The following is a 26,950-nucleotide window of genomic DNA, read 5'->3' as shown; positions in this document are numbered from 1 at the left end:
TTCACATAATTATGAGGCAAAATTCAAGAAACTTACATGATTGCAAGCTTATGTTCTAGGAGATGTGGGAGTTATATGATGTAACTCTTTAAGTGATAGTTTCTTTTAAATTTTGTGTGATGAATTTTGTAGACTTTGTGATTGATCTCTATTCACATATCACCTCACATGTATCTCAAGTTTTTGCTGGTTTCACACACTACACAAGTTACTCTTTGCTAAACACTGTACATGTTATTGTGTGTGTTTTTGTCTGACCAACCAAGTTTGAAAATACCTTGAGTATTATGCAAAACATTTTTTTTTTTTTTTTTTGCTTGAAAATTTAAAATGAGAATGGCTGGAACTTTCTTTGGAGAAACTGGGATTAAAATTTGGGTTTTTGAAAAAGTATTCCATTTCATCTCATACTCATGCATTTTGTTTCATTGATTTTAATGCTTTGAGGAGTTATTTTCAAAAATTGGTTTGAGTTTTTCAAAACTGTAATTTTTCTCAAAATGCTGTGAGCCGCTGCCTGTTTCGATCGATCCAATATGTTTTTCGATCGATTGAAACTATTTAAAATTCTTTTAAAAATCTCGTATTGATTCAATCGATCGAATGTGATTTTCGATCAATCGAAAGTCATGCATCAGGTTTTTTTAAAACACTGTTCTTAACTGATTCAAACACTTTTTCAAAAGGTTTTTCAAACTTTTCTTCTCTCTCCGACTAGGCAAGGCTCCACAGTCAATTTTTTATCGTTTTCCTCCGAATTTTTTGCAAAGAATCTCTTTCCTCAAGCCGATAAGTCTCTTTTGCCCTTCCTTTTTGAGTTTATTTTCAATTTTCATGCATTTTTCATGCATTTTCACTCAAATTTTCGGACCCTTTTCTATTTGGGATTTTTGTTGATTCAAGCCCTAATTTGTGCAATTGATCAATGGGTTTTTGTGGGGACATGATATAAACATGGTCTTGATGATTTAATTTGATCAATTTTGGGTTTTGTGAAAAATTGCATTTTCTAGGGTTTGAATTGAATCCGAATTGGGATTTTGTTCAATTAGGATTGTAATTGATGAAATTGGCTTATTGTTTGGATGAAATTAGGCATTATGATCTGTGTATTGTGTTTTGTAATGCTTAATTCATCAATTTGCTTCAAAATTTTCAAGTGGTTTTTCAAATTTTTGGGGTTTTTGTTATAAAACTCTATGCTCAAGTCAATTTTGTGAAACTGAACTTAAATTGAACTTTGTTTCCTGCATTAGTACATGCATCATGACATTGTTATTGTTCATGCATCATATAGATTTTTGCTCTATATTTTTTTTGTGCTAATTTGTAGTCTGCCCTTGGTTTTTTTTTTTTCCTCTCTCTTTTGGTTTTCTCTGTGTGTCTTTGTCCTTTCCTTAGCACTATGCCTAGGAAGACTAGGGCTCGTAGGTCTATCCCCTCACCTACTCCTTCCCCTCCTCCCTTTGACCGAGAGAAATTTCCTAGTGAGAAAAATCAGGAGATCTATGATAAGCTTAACCTTAAGAGAAAGATATGGTTTGAGCGTTCTGTTATCTTAGATGAGCTTAATCCTGCCATTAGAGAAAACTTTGAGCGTAGGGGCTGGTTACCTTTTGTGGATATTTTTGATCCTCTTCCACCTGCTACCTTGATTAGAGAGTTCTTCTCGAACATCTCTATCCACGTCTATGATTCCAACACTTTAGTAAAGAGTTGGATACGAGGCGTAGAGTACACCATTACTCCTACAGTAGTGGCTGATGCTCTAGGGGTACCCTTGGTCCAGCACCCTGTCTACCCTTATGATAAGTCTCATCTGTTGAGTGATGTCATGTCTTACATCACTGGGTCTTCTATCCAGTGGGGTTCTGATCCTAGGATCACTACTACTAAGCTTTCTGAGTCACATTATCTTTTCTTTAGGATAGCTTGTCATTGTTTTTGGCCCATTTCTCATCTTCACACCATTCCTCTCTAGCGGTGTGTATTGTTGTATGTTCTAGTTACTGATGCTCATATCAATTTTCCACATTTGTTCCTTCGTTCTTTGAACGAAGAGTATAAGAGTTCATCTTCATCTCATGCCCTTGTTCATCCCATCTTTATCCATAGGATTTTGCTTTATTTAGGTCTAGATGATTTCCCTTCCTCGGAGCCTGTTCATGTTATTGCTCCTATAGGTGCGTCTTTTCTTAGACAGAGCGCTGCTCACCTTCGAGCTGGCTCTAAACACCCTAAGTTTGAGCCTTTTGGGTCTGCACCTCCTCCCTCTTCTTTTACAAGTCCTGCTAGTGAATCTGTTCCTGATTCTGGTGTTGCTACTGCTGTTGCTGTTCCTCCACCTCCATCGGATGACTTTGATATCCGTTGTACTTTGGAGACTGTCATGATCGTTCAGGCGGCTCATGGTCAGCTTTTGGTGGACCTATTTGGCGAGATCTGTGCATTGCGAGCTGATCTGACATATCTTTGTTCACCCTCTCCATCTCCTTTTAATGATGGATTGTGATTGCCCTTTGGCATTCCGTCACAAAAAGGGGGAGTAGAGTTTGTAGAGGAGCTTTATAGTTAGGGAGAGTTTTTTTTTTTTTTTTTTGAGAAGCTAGTGGAGTTGTTAGATTGTATCTAGGCGCTTCACCTTGTATATCATTTTTTTGGGGATATTCATGTTAGGGGAAGTAACAATGTTTGATATACATGATTTATATTTGATTCTTGTTTCTTATGGATTCACTATTTATTGATTTATATTTATGAGTTATTCATTGATATATGTCTTTATTATGTGTTGTGTGAATCATACAAGAAGTTATACTTGTTTATTTACTATTTTCTATCACACATGCGTTTATGCGTTTGTTGAGTATTACAGAAATATACATGTTGATTCAATTGAGCTGCTGTCTATACTTGTAACTAATGGATAGTAGTTAGGATTGAATTTTGGTTTTATGAGCATTATTATTGTAAAGGGCTTTTTACTTGTAAACTTTGAGCCTTGTGTTTTGTCACAGATTGCCAAAGGGGGAGTTCATTAGGTTCTAAAGATTTAGGAATTTGTGTATTTAGAACTCTAATGTGTAATGTTAGCAAACCATGATCAAAACAATATGTTTAGTCTTGTTTAGGCTTGCTCAAAGTTGTGTCTGTCATGTAAAGTTGGAATCGAGAGGCTGCAGATGCATTGGTGCATTTCAGCCTAGCTCGATCGATCTAAAGAAAGACTCAATCGATCGAATCTTGGGCAGAATGCTTTTCTACAAAATTTTCCAACTCAGCCCAAACTCATTAAACGTTTTGGGTTTTCTGTTTTTACCTTAGGTATAAAAGGCAAAACCCTAGCCACGTTTTGAGAGTCGCTCATGTTGTATTGTTGCTCATACTTTTCTGTTTTGTGTAAATCTCTTGTGAGATCCAGAGGAGCTTTTCTTTACACAAAACTTAGGGTTTTCAAGGTAGAGATAATATCAACATCTTGATGATCAACTCAGTTGCTGCCATTGGAGCTTAAAAAATAACAAGCGTGGGTGCTTGTAGCTGATTGGAGAATCCAAGAAAGAAGGAGTCCGTGGATTCGGAGCTTGCACGTGGTCGTGTTGGTAAGTTCTACTGGTGGATAGGTAAGTCCTTTTGTATGAACTTCGATTCTTTTGCATAGTGGATTCAGGTTTACCTTGCGGATAGTTAGGCCAAATCCTCCCCAGATTTTTACCGTGTGGTTTCTTGGGTGATCATATCATTGTGTCTTTTATATTTCTGCTGCTTTATACTTTTGATATAATTTTATGTTTGTGATAACCTAGAATTGCTTAAATTGACTAAGTTAATCACTTGGCTAATTAACTAGGTTAATCTGATTGGTTTAAGGGGTCTAAAACCGTTCAGGACCTATAAACTGGTTGTTGAAAGCAGTCAAGTTTTGAAGAGATCCACTTTGGCATAAGTTTTGAGGCAAAGAGCCAGTGAAGTGGTTTGTATCCAATTGTAGCACTACTAACTTTAGCAAATTTCCTATCTCTTGAGGAACTAGACTAGAAAGTTAGTTATCGCAGAGAAATAACACTTCTAAGTTGCTCAGATTACCCAATGAAATTGGAACAGTGCCATTTAATTGATTAGCGTCCAACTGAAGGCTAATTAAGGACTTCAAGTTTCCTAATTCTTTAGGAATGGTGCCAGAAAGTAAATTGCCGTTCAAGTGTAAAACAGTTAGGTTGCTAAGAACACCTAACGATGTAGGAATTGAGCCAGAAAGGTTATTAAATTGAAAGCTTAAAGAGAAAAGAGACTTCAAATTCCCTATTTCTGGGGGGTTGGAACCAAACAGAAGATTGTCATATATATGCAACCATGTAAGCTTTTCTAAGCTTCCAATACTAGAAGGGATGTGACCTGTTGGGCTATTGTTTTTCATGTTAAGTTCAACTAAATTGGAAAGGTTTCCTATTTCCCTAGGAACAGAACCATAAAGTTGATTATGATGTGGGTACAAATAAACCAAGTTATTTAGATTACATAAAGAAGCAGGAATGGAACATGAAAGGAAATTGTTATTGAGAAGCAAGCAGACCAGTTTGCTCAAATTGCCTAAAGAAGCAGGAATGCGGCCATGAAGATCGTTGGCATACAAAGAAAGGAAAGTGAGAGACTTTAACTGACCTGTTCCTGGAGGAATTGAGCCATTTAACTGATTTTCAGCTAGGTGCAAATCCTCAAGATTGGTCAGTAGTCCAATCTGTGATGGGATTTCACCTAATAACTTATTAAATGACAGATCAAGAAGTGTGAGTTTGGACAGGTTACTAATTTCAATAGGGACTGTACCAAAGAGTCCATTCATACTGAGATCAAGAATTGCAAGATTGGGAAGAGATGAGAATGAAAACCCATGAAGCGTACCTTTCAAGCCTGAGTTAGTCAGGTTTAATCCAATAACACTTCTTGCTTGGTTGCAAGAAATGCCAAACCAACTGCATGGGATTGAGCTTGTATTTTGATTGTTTGAAGAATTGGTTGCATAATTAGGGAGAGTCCATGAAGGCAGGGGTGGCTGGGTAGCCTGGGTTTCATTTTGAAGAGTGGCTTTCCAATTGAGTAGAACATCTGCCTCTTCATTCACAGAAAGAGAAGTAACATCAAATGAGGAATGTAACATGGCCATCACAACTATTGAAACAAGGGAAAGTACTTTGAAGAAAGACATTGCCATGGTTTTTGTTTACAAGTTGCAAACTGATTCAGAACTCTTATCTTAATGTGTCTAAGCAGCCCCCATTTCCTTTTTAACTCACTATTTGCGTGTCTAAGGATTTGGACGTCTATCCAACAACAATTTCTATTGTTGAAGAAAATGCATTTGATCGTGACAATTGATCATGACTTTGACTTTCACGATTACATGAACCCTTTTTTTAATAGATGTCATCATATGTAAATATTTAAAATACTTTGTTTCTACTTTTTTATTCAAATAGTTGATTTTGTTTCAAACTATTGAAGTTAAAGGTCTTTTTTTTTTCTTTTTTTTTTTATCAAAATTTCTAAGAAATATTGGCACTTGAAAGCAAACTACATTCTTATATTCTTACATATTAGTTGAGACTTGAGAGGATAGAACTAGTCAATCAAATACAGCTAATTATGTTAATCAGTCTCGATAAAAAAATTAAAAAAATTAAAAATCAGGTACTGAGACCACTGCTACTCTAGACCAATAGCCTAAGCTACTCTAGACTGAAAAATTATTAAATACTCTGAGAGTACCATAAATACGTACTCCTTCCTCTCACATGAATTGTGGGTCTCACCATAAATTTAAGTAGTAGGACCCATAGTTATGTGAGAGAGTGGAGTACGCATTTATTATACTCTGAGAGTACTCAATAATTACTCACTCTAGACCACTGCTCTCAGTATTAAATGACATTTAGACCACTGCCATTGGTGGCTCCACAAGATAGGATGTCATAGCCCTCATTTGCCAAAAAAAAATGTATATATACACTTGCCAAAAAAATTATTTTATGCTAAATTAACCTATTATGACCACTTAATAAAAATGTTGAATACCCTGATTTGAGAATTACAAAAATTTAGATTAAAAAAAAAAAGTAATGCTACATTCACAATATTTTCACAATAATTTCACAACAAATTCAATGTGGTAAGCTATTACTGATTCTACTTTGGATCCAATACTGATATTATTTTTTTAGCCACCACTAACAGCATTTTGCATAAGATTTATTGTAAAAATATTATGGACGTAGTCTTACTCCAAAATTAATTCTACCTCTCAAACATAATCCTTAATCTCTTTTATAATTAAAAAAAAAAAAAAAAAAGCTTAAATAACAATAATAAATATTAGCTCAAATAACGACAAATATAAACCAAACAATAACAAGACAAGACCAAACAACAACAAGTGAACAAATTATTCAATAAAAAACTTATTATAAAGCAAAAAGATAAAAATTGCTAATCATTTAAATTTGTAGCTCGTTCAACCTATTCAATACAAATAATCTCTAATATCATTTTTCCTTAAAAAATGGTAGCAAGAAAAGTATTGTGATTTTGAGTGCAATAATTTTGCTCTCCTTAGCAACTCAACTCACAATTATAGCAAATATTCAAGTTATCCCTTTATTAAATTTTGTATAGTTTAAATTTTTTAGTGACCACTCCAAAAAAAAATTCACTGACCATTGCTCTAGACCACTTATTTCCTTCTTTACTGCTGCACAACACAACTATCAACTACACTACTGCTCACTTTTTTTTGGGGCTGAAAACTACACTACTGCTCTCAGTACTAAAAAATTATATAGTTGAATTAATGGGGGAAATGGGTATTTACCCCTAATTTTCAAACTATGTAGCAAAATGTCCATTGGTTTGAATCTATTTAACAAAATATCCCTGTTTTTAAAACTCGATTTTAACAAAATCGAGTTACAGGTGAAACTCAACATTAGCAATGTCGAGTTCTATGCATATTTTGTAACTTAAATTTTTTTGAAAATTTAAATGGAACTTGACATTGCCAATTTCAAGTTCCACTTAAAATTATACATAGAACTCGATTTTGAGAATGTTGAGTTTTACACATAACTTGATTTTGTTAAAATTTCATTTAAAAAACAGAGGCATTTTGCTAAATAATTTAAAAATATGGTCATTTTACTGCATAGTTTATAAATTAAGGACAAATGTCCATTTTCCCTGATTAATGCAACTACCCTTTCAGCTTTTATCTTACCAAATAACATATAAGGATCCAGCTGCTCTAGACACTTCTTAAAAAGTGTCATTCTTTCTTTTTGCTTTTTTATTTGTGTGCGTATGTGGTGTTTCTTAAATTTTGTATTTAAAAAAGTTAGTATAGACGTGGCTTCCTTTAATCAAGAACGCCACATCAGCTACGTCCACCGTAGCAGAAATCACATAGAACTTGATTATAAGAAAATTGATTCTAAAAGGGGAACATTTTGCTAAATGCTTTCAAAAGAATGACATATTGCTACATAATTTTCAAATTAGGGGTAAATACTAAATACTCATTTTGGCCGTCTTTCAATATGGAATACGTGAAAACTGGATCTCTTTGTGCTAACAATCAAATCATGCAGACTTTTCGTTGTACATATATATATATATATATATATCGATCTGTCCAGTTTCTTTCTTTTTCTTTCCTACCATGTTGCTTTCGGTCCCGTTCTTCACCATTCACGTCTCTCTTTGAAAATCATTTCTATGTTCCGTTTTTTTTTTTTTTTTTTTTTTTTTTTTTTTTTTTTATGGGTTTAATTGACTCAAGGATATAATTTTGTTGTTTTTGAACAAATGAGAAGGGGATAATTAAGTAGGAAAAATTATATGTCCTCAGGTTGAACCACGTTACTTATTCATCATTCTCCTAAAAGACTTTCACCCTTTTAAAATTACTGATCAGTTTAATAAACTTTTTTTTTTTAATCATAAGCTAATTCAACAATTTTAATAGATGAATCCATTTTAGTGGAATAATGGACAAATGACTTGGCTTACTATAAAAACCGATAATTTATCAATAAATAAGAAAACAAGACATGATTTTGATTTTGTTGTTCCAACTTTCAACAGGGAGAAGGAAGTTAGTCACTTGGAAAAGTTTCTTTGTGCTAGGAAAAGTTTTGGAGCTCCAAACTTCTCTTCCACTGTAGAATTTGTCTGTCCCTTCTAGTGAGGTTGTTGTGTCCCTAGGGTATCAGTGTATACTTGTAGGGTTTGTGGTTTCATTTTTCAGGGGTTTGGGAAACATAAGTGTTTTTCAGCAATGGAGGGACTAACAAAACACTGGAGCAATTTAACCTTGAATGACAGGGAGGATGGTCAGCTCCGTTTGACCAAGGAGAGATCCTCTGGTGAAGTAATCCTGGTAGCAAAATTCTTTACAAAACGAGCACTAAATATTGAGGTAGTAATCCGAACCTTCAACCCACTTTAGCGTTTTTAAAAAATGGGTTCTAGGTTCGATCCACAGGAGATCACATTCTTTTATTTGTCTTTGACAATCGAGAAGAAGTGGAGAAAATTTTAGCACTCCAACCTTGGAGTTTTGACAAACATCTGGTGGTTCTTTGTCACTATGAAAATGCCATCTTGATCAGTGAAATTTGTTTTAACAAAGTACCGTTGTGGGTTCAGCTCCAGAGGCGGCGTTACTCTTTGGTCAGGGGGTTCAAATGAACCCCCTGACTTCAAATAAAAATATATATAAATATATATATATATATTTAATATTTTTTTTGTTAGTTTAATACATAAATTTTTTCTTAAAAATACTTTTGCACATCTTGACTTAAATCTTATGCACCTTTATTATAATTACTTATAACTCTAAAATAAGAGTAAATGTTTGTAAATTGTAAGTGTCACTGTTTATTATAAATTTTTTATTATGTGTGTATAAGTGCATCTAATATTGATTTTGTGTATTACTTTTTTTTTTATAATGTCATTTATGTGAATAATGACGTGTACATGGATGTTTGTATGTAAAATATAAATATAATATAACTTTATATAATTTGATAATTAGAAAATAGAGATGATTTGTTACATGAGTGTGTATAGTTATCATGTTATAATAACTTTTTGTCATAAAGTTAGAAAAATTCAAGAAAAAAATTGCAAAGTTAATGATTATTCAAGTATTTGATTAGTTAAGTAAACACGTAGTGGATTATTTTATATATAAATTAGTGTGATTGTGTGCATCAATAATTAATGTAGAGCCAATAAGTTGAGTTTAGTCATTTAATTTAAATATTTTTATAAAAACAATGACAAATATATAATATTAACTGGATAAAAATACAAATTTAGACAAACTTAACAAAATAAAATAGTCATAGCTGCCCATATTGGCAATAAATATTCATAATGAACTATCGTGTAACAATTCAAAATTTGAAAACTTGTAAAATGAAATTGTAAAAATTCAAAAAAATATTTGGTCTATAACTTAATATATTCAATTTCTCTTTTTATTAATTTAAATTTCTTAATGACCCCCTAAACAAAATTTCTAGAGTCACCACTGTTCAGCTCCATGACTTACCAATACGCTTTTTAAACAAGGGCATGGCTGAAGAAATCTACAATATAGTGGGAGAAGTTTGTCTGGATACAAATATCTCTGAGATGGAAGGGGGAAATTTTTTCCGTGTAAGAGTTACAGTGGACGTCACAGTTCCTTTGCGTCGTGGCCGGAGGATATCTCTGGAAAATGGAGAAGCAGGGAGGGTGAGTTTCAAATACGAGAGGTTGCCAATCATTTGCTACTGGTGTGGATGCCTGGATCATGTTGATAGAGACTGCGATAAATGGATTGAGAGTGAGGGATCTTTGTCATAGGAAGATCAAGAATATGGTCCATGGATTTGTGCATCTTCATATCTCATGCCAAGGTAGTCGGTTATTAAAGTACCGGGCTACTACGAGTCCAAGAAAAGCTAACGACAAACGAGCCACAACAGTCCCTAGGTCGACGGCAACTAAAACTCCGATGGATGCAGCTCCAACGAATCATGAGGAGGAGACGGAATCAGCAGAAGTTGCGGTTGGAGTTAATGCGGTATGAAACAGAAATAATCCTGAACGGATGGGAGTTAAGGATAATGAACTTTTTGGTGAAGGATTTAATGATAAGAAATGTGATAATGATAGGGAGTTACAAAAGTCTGACAATGAGGCAGCCAAAAATCATGGAGAGGGAATATTAAATGCTAGGGCAACATGTGTTGATATTGAGATGGAAGGGGTTAATGAGAGTAACACTGCATCTCTCCAATCCTCAGTTTTAATTGATCACGTGAAGCAGCACGTGTCCTATTAAGAAAACAGAGGAAGAAGAAATTTCTGTTGTAATTGAATTGATTGAATTACTTACAATGATGCTCTGTTTACATATATATACACGAGTAAGAAGTGAAGAGCAAGAGGAAGAGAGGGGAGAGTTTAACTAACTTACTGACTTCCTCTAACAGAATTAACAAACTAATCTAACAAACTAATCTAACAGAATTAGCATCCATCACGTGTTATTCACGTGATACTGAAGCTACATGAAATAGAACAGAAACTACAAGTCGTATAAGCAGAGTAACAAACATGCACTGCACTGCTCACTGTCGTTTAGCTTGTAACTTGTCCTGAGCTTGTAACTTGTCTTGAACTTTGCTGGTCTTCTTCTTTGTAATATCTTGACACCCCCCTCAAGTGGAAGAGGGGCATGAATGTTGACCATATTCAACTTGCACACAAGAAATAAAAATTGATGAGCATTTAAGGCCTTTGTTAATAAATCTGCAATTTGAGCAGTTGTCTTCACATGCAGCATTCGAATGAATCCTTCCAAAACCTTATCTCTCACTAGGTGACAGTCAATTTCAATATGTTTTGTCCTCTCATGGAAGACCGGATTTGCAGCAATATGTAGGGCTGCCTGACTGTCACAGAAAAGAAGAGCAGCTTGAGGATGTCTGACTTGAAGAGTACCAAGTAAAGATAAAAGCCAAATAACTTCACAAACAGCCACTGCCATGGCTCGATACTCTGACTCTGCCGAAGATCTTGAGACTGTTTGCTGCTTCTTAGATTTCCAGGACACTAAAGAATCTCCAAGAAATACACAAAACCCAGTCACAGACCTTCTGGTGTCAGGGCAGGAAGCCCAATCTGCATCTGTGAATGCTTTCAAGTGCAGGTCTGACTTGCTTGAAAAGAACAAACCCTGACCTGGTGTCCCTTTGAGGTATTGCAGTACCTTATTAGCTGCATATAGATGTGGTTCTTTAGGTTGAGCCATGAATTGACTTAGCCGATTCACAGCAAAGGTGATATCTGGTCTAGTTATAGTCAAGTACAAAAGCCTTCCTATCAACCTCCTATAAGAGCTTGGATCTTTCAAAGCTTTGCCTTCATACTTGCTAAGCTTGACATTAGGATCCATTGGGATTTTGGTTGGTTTACAGCCCAACATGCCAGTTTCATTCAACAATTCTAGTGTATACTTCCTTTGACACAAGCTGATGCCATTTGTTGTTCTTGCCACTTCAAGACCCAAAAAGAACTTTAAAGCACCTAAGTCCTTCAATTTAAATTGCTGATCAAGCAATACCTTTAACTCATCAACTGCCTGCTTGTTATCACTTGCAATTAAGATATCATCTACATACACTAAAAGAGCAATGAATGCAGTAGAAGTTTTCTTGACAAACAAGGAGTAATCAGCCCTGGATTGAGTAAAGCCTAGCATGAGTAAGGCAGTGGAGAACTTGGCAAACCATTGCCTACTTGCTTGTTTGAGACCATACAAGGACTTAACCAGCTTACATACAAGCCCTCCCTTGCTGTGAAAGCCTGGTGGAAGATCCATATAAACCTCTTCCTTCAATTCTCCATGAAGAAAGGCATTATTAACATCTAATTGACAAAGATGCCAGCCTTGCACAGCAGCCACTGCAAGAAGGCATTTGACAGAAACCAATTTGGCCACTGGGGAAAAGGTTTCTAGGTAGTCAAGACCTTCCTTTTGAGTGAAACCCTTAGCTACCAACCTAGCTTTATACCTTTCCACACTCCCATCAGAATTATATTTTACTTTATAGACCCATTTACACCCAATTGTTTTCTTGTGAGAAGGTAGGGCAGTGAGGATCCAAGTATGGTTAGCTTCAAGAGCAGAAATCTCAGCAGCCATAGCATCTCTCCATTTGGAATCCTTAACTGCTTGGTGATAGAACTTAGGTTCCTCAATAGAGGAGATCATGTTACAAAAGTGCAAGTGTTTAGGGGATAACCTGTGAGTGGACAAATAAGAGGACAAAGGGTGACAAGTGCTGGAAGAAATCTGATTACACCTGTAATCAGCTAAATAGGCAGGTTTAGTACTGACCCTAGCAAATTTTCTAAGTGAAACAGACTGAGGGGGTAAGGAAAGAGATTGATCTGGTAATGCAATAGGAGATGCAGTAGGTAAAGATATGGACTGATCAGGCATTACAGCAGGTCTATCAACAGACAAGGAAGAGGACTGATCAGGGGACACAGCAGGAAACTGATCTGGAACAGAATCAGTGTGAGGAGCAGGCAAGGGTATTGGTAAGGAACCAACCAAAATGGAAGAAGGATTATGGGAAGTACAAAGAGGTGTACCTGTAGAAACAGAACCAGGACTAGAAGAAATATCAAAGGTAGGGTTACAAGAAGGAGGGAGAGGAATTGAAAGAGGAGGAGAATTAGACAACAAGGATTTATAGGATGGAGAGAAAGGAAAGATTGATTCATGAAAGATGACATCTCTAGAAATAGAAATTTTCCTAGTATGTAGATTAAGAACTTTGTAACCTTTCATATTGAAAGGATAGCCAAGAAATACACAAGGCAATGCTCTAGAATCAAATTTCAATCTATGAGCAGAAGGAGTGGAGATGAAACACAAACAGCCAAACACTCTAAGGTGATTAAAAGATGGTTGTTTATGAAAAAGAAGTTCAAAAGGAGACTTGTTATGCAGCAAGGGAACAGGTAACCTATTGATGAGGTAAGTGGCAGTGAGGATACACTCACCCCAGTAGGCAGAAGGAAGGTTAGATTGAATTTTGAGTGATCTGGCAACATTCAAAAGGTGTTGATGCTTCCTTTCAACCACAGAATTTTGCTGTGGTGTATATGCACAACTCTTTTGATGCACAATACCATGAGCATTATAAAAATCAATCAAGGAAAATTCAAGGGCATTGTCTGACCTAATGGATTTAATACCAGTATTAAATTGGGTGTGAACCATGGTATAGAAAGAAGTTAAAAGATGCTTAACATCAGATTTTGATTTCATAAGATACACCCAAGTAGATCTTGTAGCATCATCAACAATTGTAAGGAAAAACTTGAAACCATCATGAGTACAAATAGAATATGGACCCCAAATATCCACATGAATCAAGGAAAAAGGTTCATTGCACATATTATTCTGAGAAGGGAAAGATAATCTTTTCTGCTTAGCTAAAGGACAGATGGTACAAACATCAGTACAGTGGGCAGAAAATGAAGGTAATACATTCTGTAAAATTGACATTCTACTCAAAGATGGATGACCTAACCTAAAATGCCATAGGGTTGACATGTCTTTATGAGAAACAGAAGAGGAACAAGCAGATTTAGGAAACTTGTGAATGGAAAGATGAGCTGACAGAGAAGGTGGAGTCCTGGAAGTGCTGTTCTGTAGCAGATACAAGCCATTATGGACTTCACCCACTCCAATCGTCTTCCAAGATGAAAGGGCCTGAATGAAACAGTATTGTGATAAAAACACAAGACATACAGGCAATTTCTGAGTGAGATGACTCACAGACAACAAATTGAATGAAAAAGAAGGGACACAAAGAACATGANGAGGAACTGATCCATCAATTAACCAGAACTTGCTTTTGATCCTGAGAGCTCTCTCCATAGAACATGCCCACGTAGGATAGTTTTCACCTCCAATCAATGGTTGTGAAACTAATATCGCACCAGGATTCTCAGCATGATGAAGAAAGAAGGGATGCGATTCATCAATGGTGATGATCGTAGAATCAGAGGAAGCCATGAATAAAACTTCAAGACTCTGATGAAGAACCCTAACTTTTGGGGAAAAGAAATTGGGAATTTGGGAAAACTTAAGCGGAAGCAAAAAATTGCTCTGATACCATATTAAGAAAACAGAGGAAGAAGAAATTTCTGTTGTAATTGAATTGATTGAATTACTTACAATGATGCTCTGTTTACATATATATACACGAGTAAGAAGTGAAGAGCAAGAGGAAGAGAGGGGAGAGTTTAACTAACTTACTGACTTCCTCTAACAGAATTAACAAACTAATCTAACAAACTAATCTAACAGAATTAGCATCCATCACGTGTTATTCACGTGATACTGAAGCTACATGAAATAGAACAGAAACTACAAGTCGTATAAGCAGAGTAACAAACATGCACTGCACTGCTCACTGTCGTTTAGCTTGTAACTTGTCCTGAGCTTGTAACTTGTCTTGAACTTTGCTGGTCTTCTTCTTTGTAATATCTTGACATGTCCCTTCCTAGTCCTGCTGCCAGCCAGACTGGTCATTGTTCAGAGGAAAAACCCTATGACCGAGTAGTTCGAACATGGAAAAGAATCAAACGTTCAAAGGAGGGAGAGGATGACCAGAGAAGTACTCCTTCATTGAAACGCCCATGTGTTGCAGATGAATGTCTGGATTTTCTAAGGAAAAAACGAGTAGTGTCTCAAGATGATCAGGTGGCAGATTTTGGAATGGTAGAGGCTGTTTCACAGCCCTGCCAAGAACAATGAGTCTACTATGTTGGAATTGTCACGAGCTTGGGAACCTGTAGACAATTCATGAGCTCAATAATCTAGTCCAAGCACAAGATCTTGCAGTCATGTTCTTAGCCAAAACATGGCTGGATGAAGCTAGGCTGACGAGGTTACGAGATAAAATGGGGTTTGGTGGAACTTTTGGTGTTTCACGAATTATTTTGGAAGAAGGATGTAGATTTGCTGGTGGAAAACTTTTCACAAAATTATATTGATGCGGTTATAAACAAATGAAAGGAGGATAGTTGGAGGTTTACGGGTTTCTATGGCTTCCTGGAAACTCAGAATCATGGGGAATCATGGAAAAGTCTACGATGGCTTCAAAAAAAATCTTCTCTCCCTTGGTTATGTGCCAGCAATTTTAATGAGATCACAAAGTCACATGAAAAATTAGGTGGCCGACTTAGACCAAATCAACAAATGCAAGACTTCCGGGATATCCTTGATGAGTGTGGCTGCATCGATTTGGGTTTTGTGGGAAATAAATTCACTTGGTACAAGAATTTCTCAAATGGGCTTACTATATGGGAAAGGTTGGACAAGGCAGTAGGTACTCAAGATTGGCTGAATCTATTCCCTGCAACTAAGGTGATTACTCTTAAATGTGGCACATCTGATCATAAAACCATTATTATCCACCCAATGGGAATTCCGGTCAGAAAAAGTCATCCATGGCGATTTGAATAGGTGTGGTTGGAAGATGAAGGTTGTTATGACATTGTACATTCGGCTTGGAGGAATAATTATGGGACCTCTCCTATGGAAAATATTGTCGGTAAAATACATAAGTTCAGACTAGTCTCAAGTGGTGGAGTAAGAAGTCATTTGGGAACATCACACAACATCACACGTCAATTGAAGGAGAAAAAAACGTTGTTGAAGCATGCTGAAACCGTGGCTGTACAGAGGGGCAACATGGAGCTTGTCCAACAATTAAAGCATGAGATTCAAGGTTTATTATTAGTGGAAGGAAAGCTTTGGCAGCAGAGATCAAAATCACATTGGATAAAATCAGGGTACAAGAACACTAGTTTCTTTCATAATAGAGCTTCTCATCGGTTTCGGCATAATACTATCCATGGGCTTCGAAATTCTAGGGGAGAGATGTGTAATGGGGATGACAAGGTGGCAGATCTTATGGTGGAGCACTATATAGGCTTGTTCACTTCATTGCAGCCTAGTGAGATTGATTCTGTCTCGCAACATGTTTCAAGGTCAGTAACAGATGAGATGAATGCTTTTCTTGGCCTAGAATTCAACAAGGAGGAAGTGGACACAGCCCTATCTCAAATGGCCCTTTTGAAAGCACCAAGTCCCGATGGGATGCTCCCGATTTTTTTCCAACATTACTGGGGGGAGATTGATGATGATGTAGCTGAGACAGTTTGCTCTTGCTTGAATTCGGGTCCAGCAAGTATAAATCACACTCACATCACTCTTGTCCCAAAGGTGAAAAGCCCAGATCAGGTATCTCAATTCCGATCTATAGCCTTGTGTAATATTGTGTATAAACTTATTTCCAAGGTGTTAGCGAATAGATTAAAAGTGATATTACCTGATATTATGTCTGAATCTCAAAGTGCATTTCAAATTGACAAAGAAATTTCAAATAATATACTTGTTGCCTATGAAACTCTTCACCATATGAAAACAAAGAAATTTGGAAAAATAGGCTCTATGGCACTCAAACTGGACATGAGCAAGGCCTATGATAGAGTGGAGTGGACTTTCCTGTTGAAGTTGATGGAAAAAATGGTTTGATAGCAAGTGGTTAAATTTGATCTCAGAATGTATCAACACTGTTTCCTACTTTATACTAGTGAATGGCAAACCTAAGGGAAATATTTCTCCTATAAGACGTATTCGGCAAGGCGACCCTTTGTCACCCTACCTCTTCCTTCTTTGCTCGGAGGGCCTTAATGCCCTAATCCAAAAAGCAGTGAATGAAGATAAGATAAGGGGTTATTCCTTTTGCCGGTATGGGCCCAAAATCTCTCACTTATTTTTTGCTAATGATAATTTACTTTTTTGTCGTGCTCAGATCAGTGACATTCAAACTATTCAAGAAATTTTAGAGTTATGTGGGAATGCATCAGGGTAGAGGATAAACAAGGAAAAACAACTTTTTTCTTCAACAAATCTGTCTCTTTGGAGGTTAAAAATTCCATAAAAAATTATCTTGGGGTCCCCGAGATAAAAAGAATATGAAAAATACTCGGGCCTTCCAGCAGTGGTGGGTTGGAATAGAAGGGCAAGTTTAAACTTTATCAAGGAAAGGGTGTGGGGGAAAATTCAAGGGTGGAAGGAGAAGTTATTACCACAAGTAGGGAAGGAAGTTCTTCTTAAGGTAGTGGCACAAGCGATCCCCACCTTCACTATGATTTGCTTCCATTTACTGGTGGGCCTTTGTAAAGACATAGAGATTATAAGGTTGAATTTAATCAACCATGTTTTGCCTTTATTCCGTGCAAAGGTGGGAATAATGTAAGGGCTGTGTGTGAGAAAGTGTGAAGATAACTCAAGTTGTATGCATTCAAAGGAGTCTTGCGACTGGATCTCGCAACTGGCAACTCACCAAAGTGCCACACGTATGAAGCATGTAGGAAGCTGAAGGGTTACGACAGCTAAAGCACTACATGACAAAAATTACAGTCTGGCCTGGCAGTTAACTCACGACTCAAACTCGCGACTCGTTCCAATCGCAAGGCCGAGTTGCCAGAATGCCCTATTTTGCTGAAAACTGACTTTTCACATTCCATCTTATTAGGTTCTAAAGATTTAGGAATTTGTGTATTTAGAACTGTAATGTGTAATTTTGGCAAACCATGATCAAAACAATATGTTTAGTCTTGTTTAGGCTTGCTCAAAGTTATATATTTTATGTAAAGTTGGAATTGAGAGGCTGCAGATGCATTGGTGCATTTTGGCCTGGCTCGATCGATCGAAAGTTAGACTCGATCGATCGAAAGTCGGCCAGAATGCTTTTCTGCAAACTTTTCCAACTCAGTCCTAACTCATTAAACGTTTTGGGTTTTCTGTTTTTACCCTAAGTATAAAAGGCAAAACCCTAGCCACGTTTTTAGAGTTGCCCTTGTTGTATTGTTGCTCATACATTGCGGTTTATGTGAATCTCTTGTGAGATCATTGAGGAGCTTTCCTTCACATAAACTTAGGGTTTTCAAGGTAAAGATAATATCAATATCTTGATGATCAACTCGGTTGCTGCCATTGGAACTTAAAGAATTACAAGCGTGGGTGCTTGTAGCTGATTAGAGAATCCAAGAAAGAAGGAGTCCGTAGATTCGGAGCTTGCATGTGGTCGTGTCAGTAAGTTCTACTAATGGGTAGCATTAGAAAGTCAAGCGGGGAGCTTGTAAGTCCTTTTGTATGAACTTCGATTCTTTCGTATAGTAGATTCAGTTTACCTTGAGGATAGCTAGGTTAAATCCTCCCTAGGTTTTTACCATGTGGTTTCCTAGGTGATCATATCATTGTGTTATTTATATTTCCACTGCTTTATATTTTTGATATGATTGTATGTTTGTAATAACCTAGAATTGCATAATTTGACTAAGTTAATCACTTGGCTAATTAACTAGGTTAATCTAGTTGGTTTAAGGGGTCTAAAACCGTTCAAGTGGTATCAGAGCGGGTAGCTCTCTTGTTTGAGATTTTTTTATATCTGAGCTGATCCTTGACCCCTATTGTCATGGAACATGGACACTCTCTTGTTGTTCCTCCTCACTTTGATGGGAATAACTATGCTTATTAGAAAGTAAGGATGAAAGCATTCCTGAAATCTATTGATGAGAGGGTTTGGAATTCCGTTGAGTATGGATGGGAGAAGCCCACTTCTCTTGTGAGTAAGTGGCAAACTTCTCAAAAAGAAGCAGTTGGGTTCAATAGCAAAGCTATGAATGCCATTTTTAATGCTGTTTCTATGGAGGAATTTAAAAGAATTTCAAATGTTGAGGTTGCTCATACTACTTGGAAAATCATCCTGACTGTGCATGAAGGCACAAAGGCAATTAAGATCAATAAATTACAACAATTAACTTCTAGATTTGAAAGCATTATAATGTCTAATGATGAATCTTTTGATGAATTCTATGCTAAATTGATTGATATTATTAATTCTGCATTTAATTTTGGTGAAATCTATGATCAACTTAAAATTGTTAGGAAGATTCTTAGATCTTTAACTGAAGACTTTAGATCCAAAGTGACTGCCATTACTGAGAGCAAGGATATGGACTCCATCCCTGTTGATAAGCTTATAGGATCTCTTCAGTCCTATGAGTCTGACCTACCCAAAGCAAACAAATCTAAATCAATGGCTCTTAAGTCTGTTGATGTTGGTGGATTTGATGATGAGCTCTCTGCTACAGAGATTGCGTACCTTGCCAAGAACTTTAGAAACTTTCTTAGGAATAACAACAGAAAGGCAAGAGGTACAAACACTGTTGAACCTAGAAACTTTAGGAAGAATGATCCCACTAAGTTTAATAACTTTGAAAACCTAGAGAAAAAGTTCGTCAATCTTCAAACAATTCTTTGGGCGCTCAGTGTTTTGGATGTCAAGGGTATGGTCATGTTAAATCTGAATGTCCTACATTCTTAAGGTCTAAGGGTAAAGTTATGGCTGTAACTCTTAGTGATAATGAGATTTCTGATGATGAGTCTGGATGTGACGAGAATGGAAACTTCATTACTTTCATTGCTACTTCTGTAGTCAATGAAAGTGTATCTGTTGAAGAGAACTCTTCTAATAGGAAACTCTCTGAAGATGCAAATCTTCAAGAGGCCCATAATAAACTTTGCAAAATTGCTGCAAAGGATGTTATGAATGTTGAACTTGGCCTGAAGAAAATTGATTCTCTTGAGTTTGACAAGAAAAATTTGCTTGTTAAATTATTTGATGCTAATGATCTTTTGAACCATGTGAATTCTGAGAACATGCTCTTGCTTGATAAAGTTAAAACTTTGGAATACGATTTATCAGTTGCTAGATCTGCTAGTTCTAAACTTGATCAAATGTTGAATGTTCAAAAGTATCCTTCTAACAAATCTGGTTTAGGTTATGTTGAAAGCATCTCTGAATCTGTACCACATCCACGAACTTTGTTCCTTCATCTTCTTCTGAACCTTTCGTGAGTGAGGTTGTGAGTGAAACTATCAAACCCCCTGTGAGTGAGGTTGTCAAACCTGTAAAAGTTTCACCCCCTAAGAAGATTAGGGTTCATCTAGGAGAGTCTAAACCTAAGGAATCTACCATTTCTAAGGACAAGATGCATGGTAAACCTGCTTGGGTTTGTCATTTTTTGTGGAAAGTCTGGACACATTCGTCCTAACTGTTACAAGCTTCAAGCTGCTAAGAGAGCAAACAAACCAAAAGTGTCTGTGCCTCAAGCACAAGATCCTATAGCACTCATTGGTGAATTGGTAAAGGCGTTGAACCTTTATTCCAATCCTGGAGTTGGAAATCACTCGAATGTAAATAAGAACTCCAATGCTCGTGATGCATCTAAAAGGTTTTGGGTGCAAAAGACTCGATCTAATTGAGTCTTTCTGACATGGTCCTTGTGCTTCATTGCTCATTCCTCTATGACCATTATTCTTTGGTGTTTGTGTTTTGTGTTTTTTATCTAGGACTTGCATTGCATTATATTCATGCATTTCATTCTAAGATTTATTTGTTTTCTCTTTTAAAATTAAAAAAAAATAAAAAAAATAACAAAGGAGAAAAGCCAATTGTGTTTGGCACTATTTTTCTTGGTCTTTGAAAATAAGATTGGTCAATTTATTTACACATAACATGTCTTGTGTACCTTGTTTAACTTTGATGAGCTTATTTATTGCACTTTACTAGTTGAAGTTTTGTAGTGCATGTTGTGTGCGAAAGATATTTATGGTGTTTATCACGTTGTCTTGATCTTGATGTCACATGTTATTTGACTGTCGGACTTGATCCTTTTGAGAAAGGCATAAATAACCATCTCACCATTGTTCACTAGCCAATCATGAACACCTTAGTGCATATCATAAGATTTTGTGCTCGAGAAAGTGTAGCACATGCACAAAAAGAACATAAGGTGTAGCCTCAGTTAATTGCTTAATGATTAAAACTGGTGTGGACTATTAGGCTTGATGCCAATTCACATAATTAAAACTGGTGTGTGCTATTAGGCTTGATGCCAAATTCATCTAATTATGAGGCAAAATTCAAGAAACTTACATGATTGCAAGCTTATGATCTAGGAGATGTGAGAATTATATGATGTAACTCTTTAGGTGATAGTCTCTTTTGAATTCTATATGATGGATTTTGAAGACTTTGTGATTGATTGCTATTCACATATCACCTCACATGTATCTCAAGTTTTTGCTAGTTGCACACACTATACAAGTTACTCTTTGCTAAACACTGTATATGTTATTGTGTGTGTTTTTGGTCTAACCAACCAAGTTTGAAAATACCTTGAGTATTATGCAAAACATTTTTTTTTCTTGAGAATTTAAAGGGAGAATGGCTGAAATTTTCATTGGAGAAACTGGGATTAAAACTTGGGTTTTTGAAAAAGCATTCCATCTCATGATCATGCATTTTGTTCATCAATTTTAATGCTTTGAGGAGTTGTTTTCAAAATGTGGTGTTTTTCAAAACTGTAATTTTTCTCAAAATGTTGTGAGCCGCTGTCTGTTTCGATCGATCCAATCTTTTTTTTGATCTATCAAAAATTACTTAAAATTCTTTTAGAATTCTCAGATTGATTCGATCAATCGAATATCGTGAATCAAGTTTTTTAAAAACTCAAATCTGAATTTTTCAAAGTTACTTTTCAAAAAGTTCAAACTTTTCTTTTCTCTCTCCGACTCGGCAAGGCTCCACAGCGATTTTTTTGTCGTTTTCTCCCAAAATTTTTGCAAGGTTTCTCTCTCCATAACCCAGTATGTCCATATTACCCTTTCTTTTGCATTATTTTTCATGTTTTCATGCATTAATTCATGATATTTGGGTAAATTTTCGGACTATGCATAAATTGGGATTTTTGTTTAATCAAGCCTTATTTTGTGAAATTGATCAATGGGTTTTGTTGCTATAGGGATATCATGATCTATAATAGTTAATTTGATCAATTTGGTGTTTTATGAAAAATTGAAAATTCTAGGGCTTAAAATTGATCCGATTTGGGGATTTGTTCAATTGGGTTAAATTGATAAAATTGGCTTGTTATTTTGATGAAATTGGTCATTCTAATATGGTTTCAACCATGTGTGATGATCAATTCATCAATTTGTTTCAAAACATTCAAGTGGTTTTTCAAATTTTTGGGAGTTTTGGTAAAAACTCTATGCTCAAGCCAATTTTGTGCAATCAAACTTAATTTGAACTTTGTTTATTGCGTTAGTACATGCATTATGACATTATATTTGTTCATGTATGATATAGATTTTTGTTCTATATTCTTTTGTGCTAACTTGCAGTCTGCCCTTGGTTTTGTTTTTTTTTTTCTTTTGTGTTCTTTTGGTTTTCTCTTTGTGTCTTTGTCTTTTCCTTAGAACTATGCCTAGGAAGACTAGGGCTCGTAGGTCTATTCCCTCACCTACTCCTTCCCCACCTTCTTTTGACCAAGAGAAATTTCCGAGTGAGAAAAATCAAGAGATTTATGATAAGCTAAACCTTAGGAGAAAGATTTGGTATGAGCGAATTGTTGTCTTAGATGAGCTTGATCCTGCCATTAGGGCAAACTTTGAGCGTCGAGGCTGGTTGCCCTTGGTGGATATTTCTGATCCTCCTCCACCTGCTACCTTGATTAGAGAGTTCTTTTCGAACATCTCTATCCACGTCTATGATTCCAACACTTTGGTAAAGAGTTGGATACGAGGTGTAGAGTACACCATTACTCCTATGGTAGTGGCTGATGCTCTAGGGGTACCTTTGGTCCAGCACCCAGTCTACCCTTATGATGAGTCTCCTTTGTTGAGTGATGTCATGTCTTACATCACTAGGTCTTCTATCCAGTGGGGTTCTGATCCTAGGATCACCTCTGCTGAGTTATCTGAGTTACACTATCTCTTCTTTAGGATAGCATGTCATTCTTTTTGGCCCATTTCTCATCTTCACACCATTCTCTCGAGCGGTGTGTCTTTTTGTATGCTCTAGTGACAGATGCTCCTATCAGTTTTCCTTATTTGTTTCTTCGTTCTTTGAACGAAGTTTATAGGAGTTCATCTTCTTCATATGCTCTTGTCCATCCTATCTTTATTCATAGTATTTTGCTTTATCTTGGTCTAGATAATTTCCCTTCCTCTGAGCCCGTTCATGTTATTGCTCCCATAGGTGCGTCTTTTCTTAGACAGAGGGCTGCTCACCTTCGAGTAGGCTTTAAACACCCTAGGTCTGAGCCTTCTTGTACCACACCTCCTCCCTCTTCTTATACAGGTCCTGCTAGTAAGGATGTTCCTGATCCTGTTGGTGATGCTACTGCTACTGATTTTCCTCCACCTCCTTCGGATGACTTTAATGTACGTCGTACCTTGGAGACTGTTATGACCGTTCAGGCGGCTCATAGTCAGATTTTGGTGGACTTGCTTGACGAGATTCGTGCTCTGCGAGCTGATTTGGCTCATCTTCATTCACCCTCACCACCTCCTTTTAATGATGGCTTGTGATTGCTCTTTGGCATTCCGTCACAAAAAGGGGGAGTAGAGTTTTTTCTTGTAGAGGAGTTTTTGTAGTGAGGGGGAGTATATTTTTTGTTTTGAGGAGCTAGTGGAGTTTTTAGATTGTATCTAGGTGCTTCACTTTGTATATCATTTTTTGGGATATTCATGTTAGGGGGAGTAACATTGTTTTTGATATACATGATATATACATGATTCTTGTTTCTTGTGATTCACTGTTTATTGATTTATATTTATAGTTGTTCATTGATATATGTCTTTATTATGTGTTGTGTGAATCATACAAGAATGTTATACCTGTTTATTTACTGTTTTCTGTCACATATGCGTTTATGCATTTGTTGAGTGTTTCAAGAATATACAGGTTGATTCAATTGAGCTGCTATCTACACTTGCAACTGATGGATAGTAGTTAGGATTGAATTTGTGTTTATGGGCATTATTTTTGTAAAAGGCTTTTACTTGTAAACTTTGAGCTTTTAATTTATGTTTTGTCATGGATTGCCAAAGGGGGAGTTTGTTAGGTTCTAAAGATTTAGGAATTTGTGTATTTAGAACTCTAATGTGTAATATTGGCAAACCATGATCAAAACAATATGTTTAGTCTTGTTTAGGCTTGCCCCAAGTTATATATTTTATGTAAAGTTGGAATCGAGAGGTTGCAGATGCATTGGTGCATTTCGGCCTGGCTCGATCGATCGAAAGTCGGCCAGAATGCTTTTCTGCAGAATTTTCCAACTCAGCCCTAACTCATTAAATGTTTTGGGTTTTCTGTTTTTACCCTAGGTATAAAAGGCAAAACCCTAGCTACATTTTTAGAGTTGCCCTTGTTGTATTGTTGCTCATACATTGCGGTTTGTGTGAATCTCTTGTGAGATCATTGAGGAGCTTTCCTTCACATAAACTTAGGGTTTTCAAGGTAGAGATAATATCAACATCTTGATGATTAACTCGGTTGCTGCCATTGGAGCTTAAAGAATAACAAGCGTGGGTGCTTGTAGCTGATTGGAGAATCCAAGAAAGAAGGAGTCCGTGGATTCGGAGCTTGCACGTGGTCATGTTAGTAAGTTCTACTGGTGGGTAGCATTAGGAAGTCAAGCAGGGAGCTTGTAAGTCCTTTTGTATGAACTTTAATTCTTTCGTATAGTTGATTCAGTTTACCTTGAGGATAGCTAGGTCAAATCCTCCCCAGGTTTTTACCGTGTAGTTTCGTGGGTGATCATATCATTGTGTTATTTATATTTTCGCTACTTTATATTTTTGATATGATTGTATGTTTGTGATAACCTAGAATTGCATAATTTGACTAAGTTAATCACTTGGCTAATTAACTAGGTTAATCTGGTTGGTTTAAGGGTTCTAAAACCGTTCACATCTCATACCTTATTATAAATAGCCTTATACCCACGAAATGTAAGGTGTTAAAAAAGGAGCCTATTAAGAGAAAAACCCTACGAAAGATTTCTACAACACACCCACCTTATTGGAGAGAGAGCTACTCATTCTTAGAGAGAAATCTTTGTAGTCTCTTCTCCTTCCCTCTCCCATTGTTATACCCATTGAGAGAAGATTTGTACCCAAACACTACCCACGCCCATTCAATGTGTTGAGAGTGTTTTTGGAGCTTAGGAAGCATTGGAAGATGTCAACGATGGCGAATGCAATATGGAGCTTATTGCGGGATCCAGAAAGCTAGAGAAGACACGGTTAGGCTTAACCTTGTTGGAGCAAGAAGCTTGGAGGGCTTAGGTGCATTGGGTAGATTAGGCTTGGAGGGTCTATTGCTATTCGTGTATACTAACTTTATTCTCTAGTGGATCATTTTACCACTTAGAGGGCGATGGAGAGGTTTTTTGCCGAGTTCTTCGATTTCCTCTTTGATAACATGTGCCGGTTTTATCTTTGTGTTTGCATTTCTCTTCCCTTATTATTTAACCATTAATTGCTACTGTGTTTGTGATTAATTGTGTGTTAAAGTAGTTTGCCAAATTGGGTTTTTCTTATATTTCATATTCTACACATATATTGTTTGAATATAAGCTTGCATTGTGTTGGTAATTTTGTAATTGGGGGTCTAAACATTCATTAGTGTTTTACACACTAATTGAACATTCAGAGATGATGATTCACAAATTTTGGTGGGGCCAACGGGGTGATCGACGGAAAGTACAATGGAAAAAGTGGGAAATTTTATGCAAGCCAAAGTTGGAGGGAGGTATGGGTTTTAAAGAATTATGCAAATTCAATGAAGCTATGTTAGCTAAACAAGTCTAGAGACTAGTTCATGACACTAAATCACTCTTCTATAAGGTGTTCAAAGCAAAATATTTTCTGAGTGGGTCTGTGTTTGACGCAAAGGTTTCCTTGGGTTTGTTTGCATGGAAAAGTATCCTCCATGCTAGGAGAATTATATCACTGGGGGCAAAATGGAGGATAGGAGATAGGACTCAAATCATGATCTATGAGTCCAATTAGCTACCTGGGGAGTCTCAAGGCCGAATCCTATCAGCCCCCTCCCCTGCCTTCAAAAATGCCACCGTATCAGCCCTTATTGACCAACAAAAAAATGGATGGAACAACAGCCTCATTGATATCATTTTCTTGCCCTTTGAAGCCCAAAAAATAAAAGCTATCCCTTTGTGCACCACTAGACAACCCGATTGTATGTTCTGGCCGAAGAGTAGTGATGGATCCTATGTGGTAAGCTCAGGTTATCAATGGTTGCACAATGAGGAAAATTCTGGTACAGCATCAGTTTCTAATCCTGAGAGGTCCAAAGGTTTCTGGAAAAAAATTTTGAAAGCTAAAGTGGCTAGGAAGATGAAACAATTCTTGTGGAGAGCCTCCACTAATGTGCTGCCAACAATGGAAAATTTGAAGAAAAGGAGGATTATTGTCGATGACACCTGCCACCAATGTTCTTCTTAGTCCGAGTCGGGTCTTCATGCACTATGGGATTGCGAGGGTCTTCGCCATGTCTAGGATATGGACTTCAACTAGATTAATCGGCATTATGCTTCTAATGGTACTTTCGAGAACTTGGTAAAGATAGTCCTTGAGAAGCCACACTTGTTGGAACTATTTGCTGTCATTGCATGGTTTTTATGGTCATAGCGAAACAAACTCAGATTGAAGGAGGATATCATTCCATTAAATCGGGTTGTATTTGAAGCAAAGAGATTTTTATCTCTCCACAATCCAGTTAGGATGACAAAGCTAAAGCTGCCCAGGCCCATAGGAGTGAAATGGAGACCACCAGACCAGTGTGAGTACAAAACAAACTTTGATGGCGCCATGTTCCACGATACAGGTGAGGCTAGTATAGGTGTGGTGATTCAGAATCATGACGGT

General features: G+C 36.6%; 1 protein-coding gene across 1 annotated transcript; it reads right to left on the bottom strand.

Annotated features, from left to right (window-relative positions):
• Positions 1-4,042: 4,042 nt before the first annotated feature.
• On the bottom strand, positions 4,043-5,212 carry LOC112003610 (probable leucine-rich repeat receptor-like protein kinase At1g35710). Its single transcript, XM_024035821.1, has one exon. It carries the CDS (start codon positions 5,210-5,212, stop codon positions 4,043-4,045), a length of 1,170 nt encoding a protein of 389 aa, XP_023891589.1.
• Positions 5,213-26,950: the final 21,738 nt, after the last annotated feature.

This window comes from Quercus suber, unplaced genomic scaffold (genome assembly GCF_002906115.3).
Source record: "Quercus suber isolate HL8 unplaced genomic scaffold, Cork oak 2.0 scaffold_24, whole genome shotgun sequence".
Lineage (NCBI taxonomy): Eukaryota > Viridiplantae > Streptophyta > Magnoliopsida > Fagales > Fagaceae > Quercus > Quercus suber.
Note: the sequence above shows the minus strand (reverse complement) of the source record. Positions and strands in the feature narration are given on the sequence as shown.

Coding starts and splice junctions, on each gene's coding strand:
- LOC112003610 (XM_024035821.1), bottom strand. CDS start 5,212: ATGGCAATGTCTTTCTTCAAAGTACTTTCCCTTGTTTCAATAGTTGTG.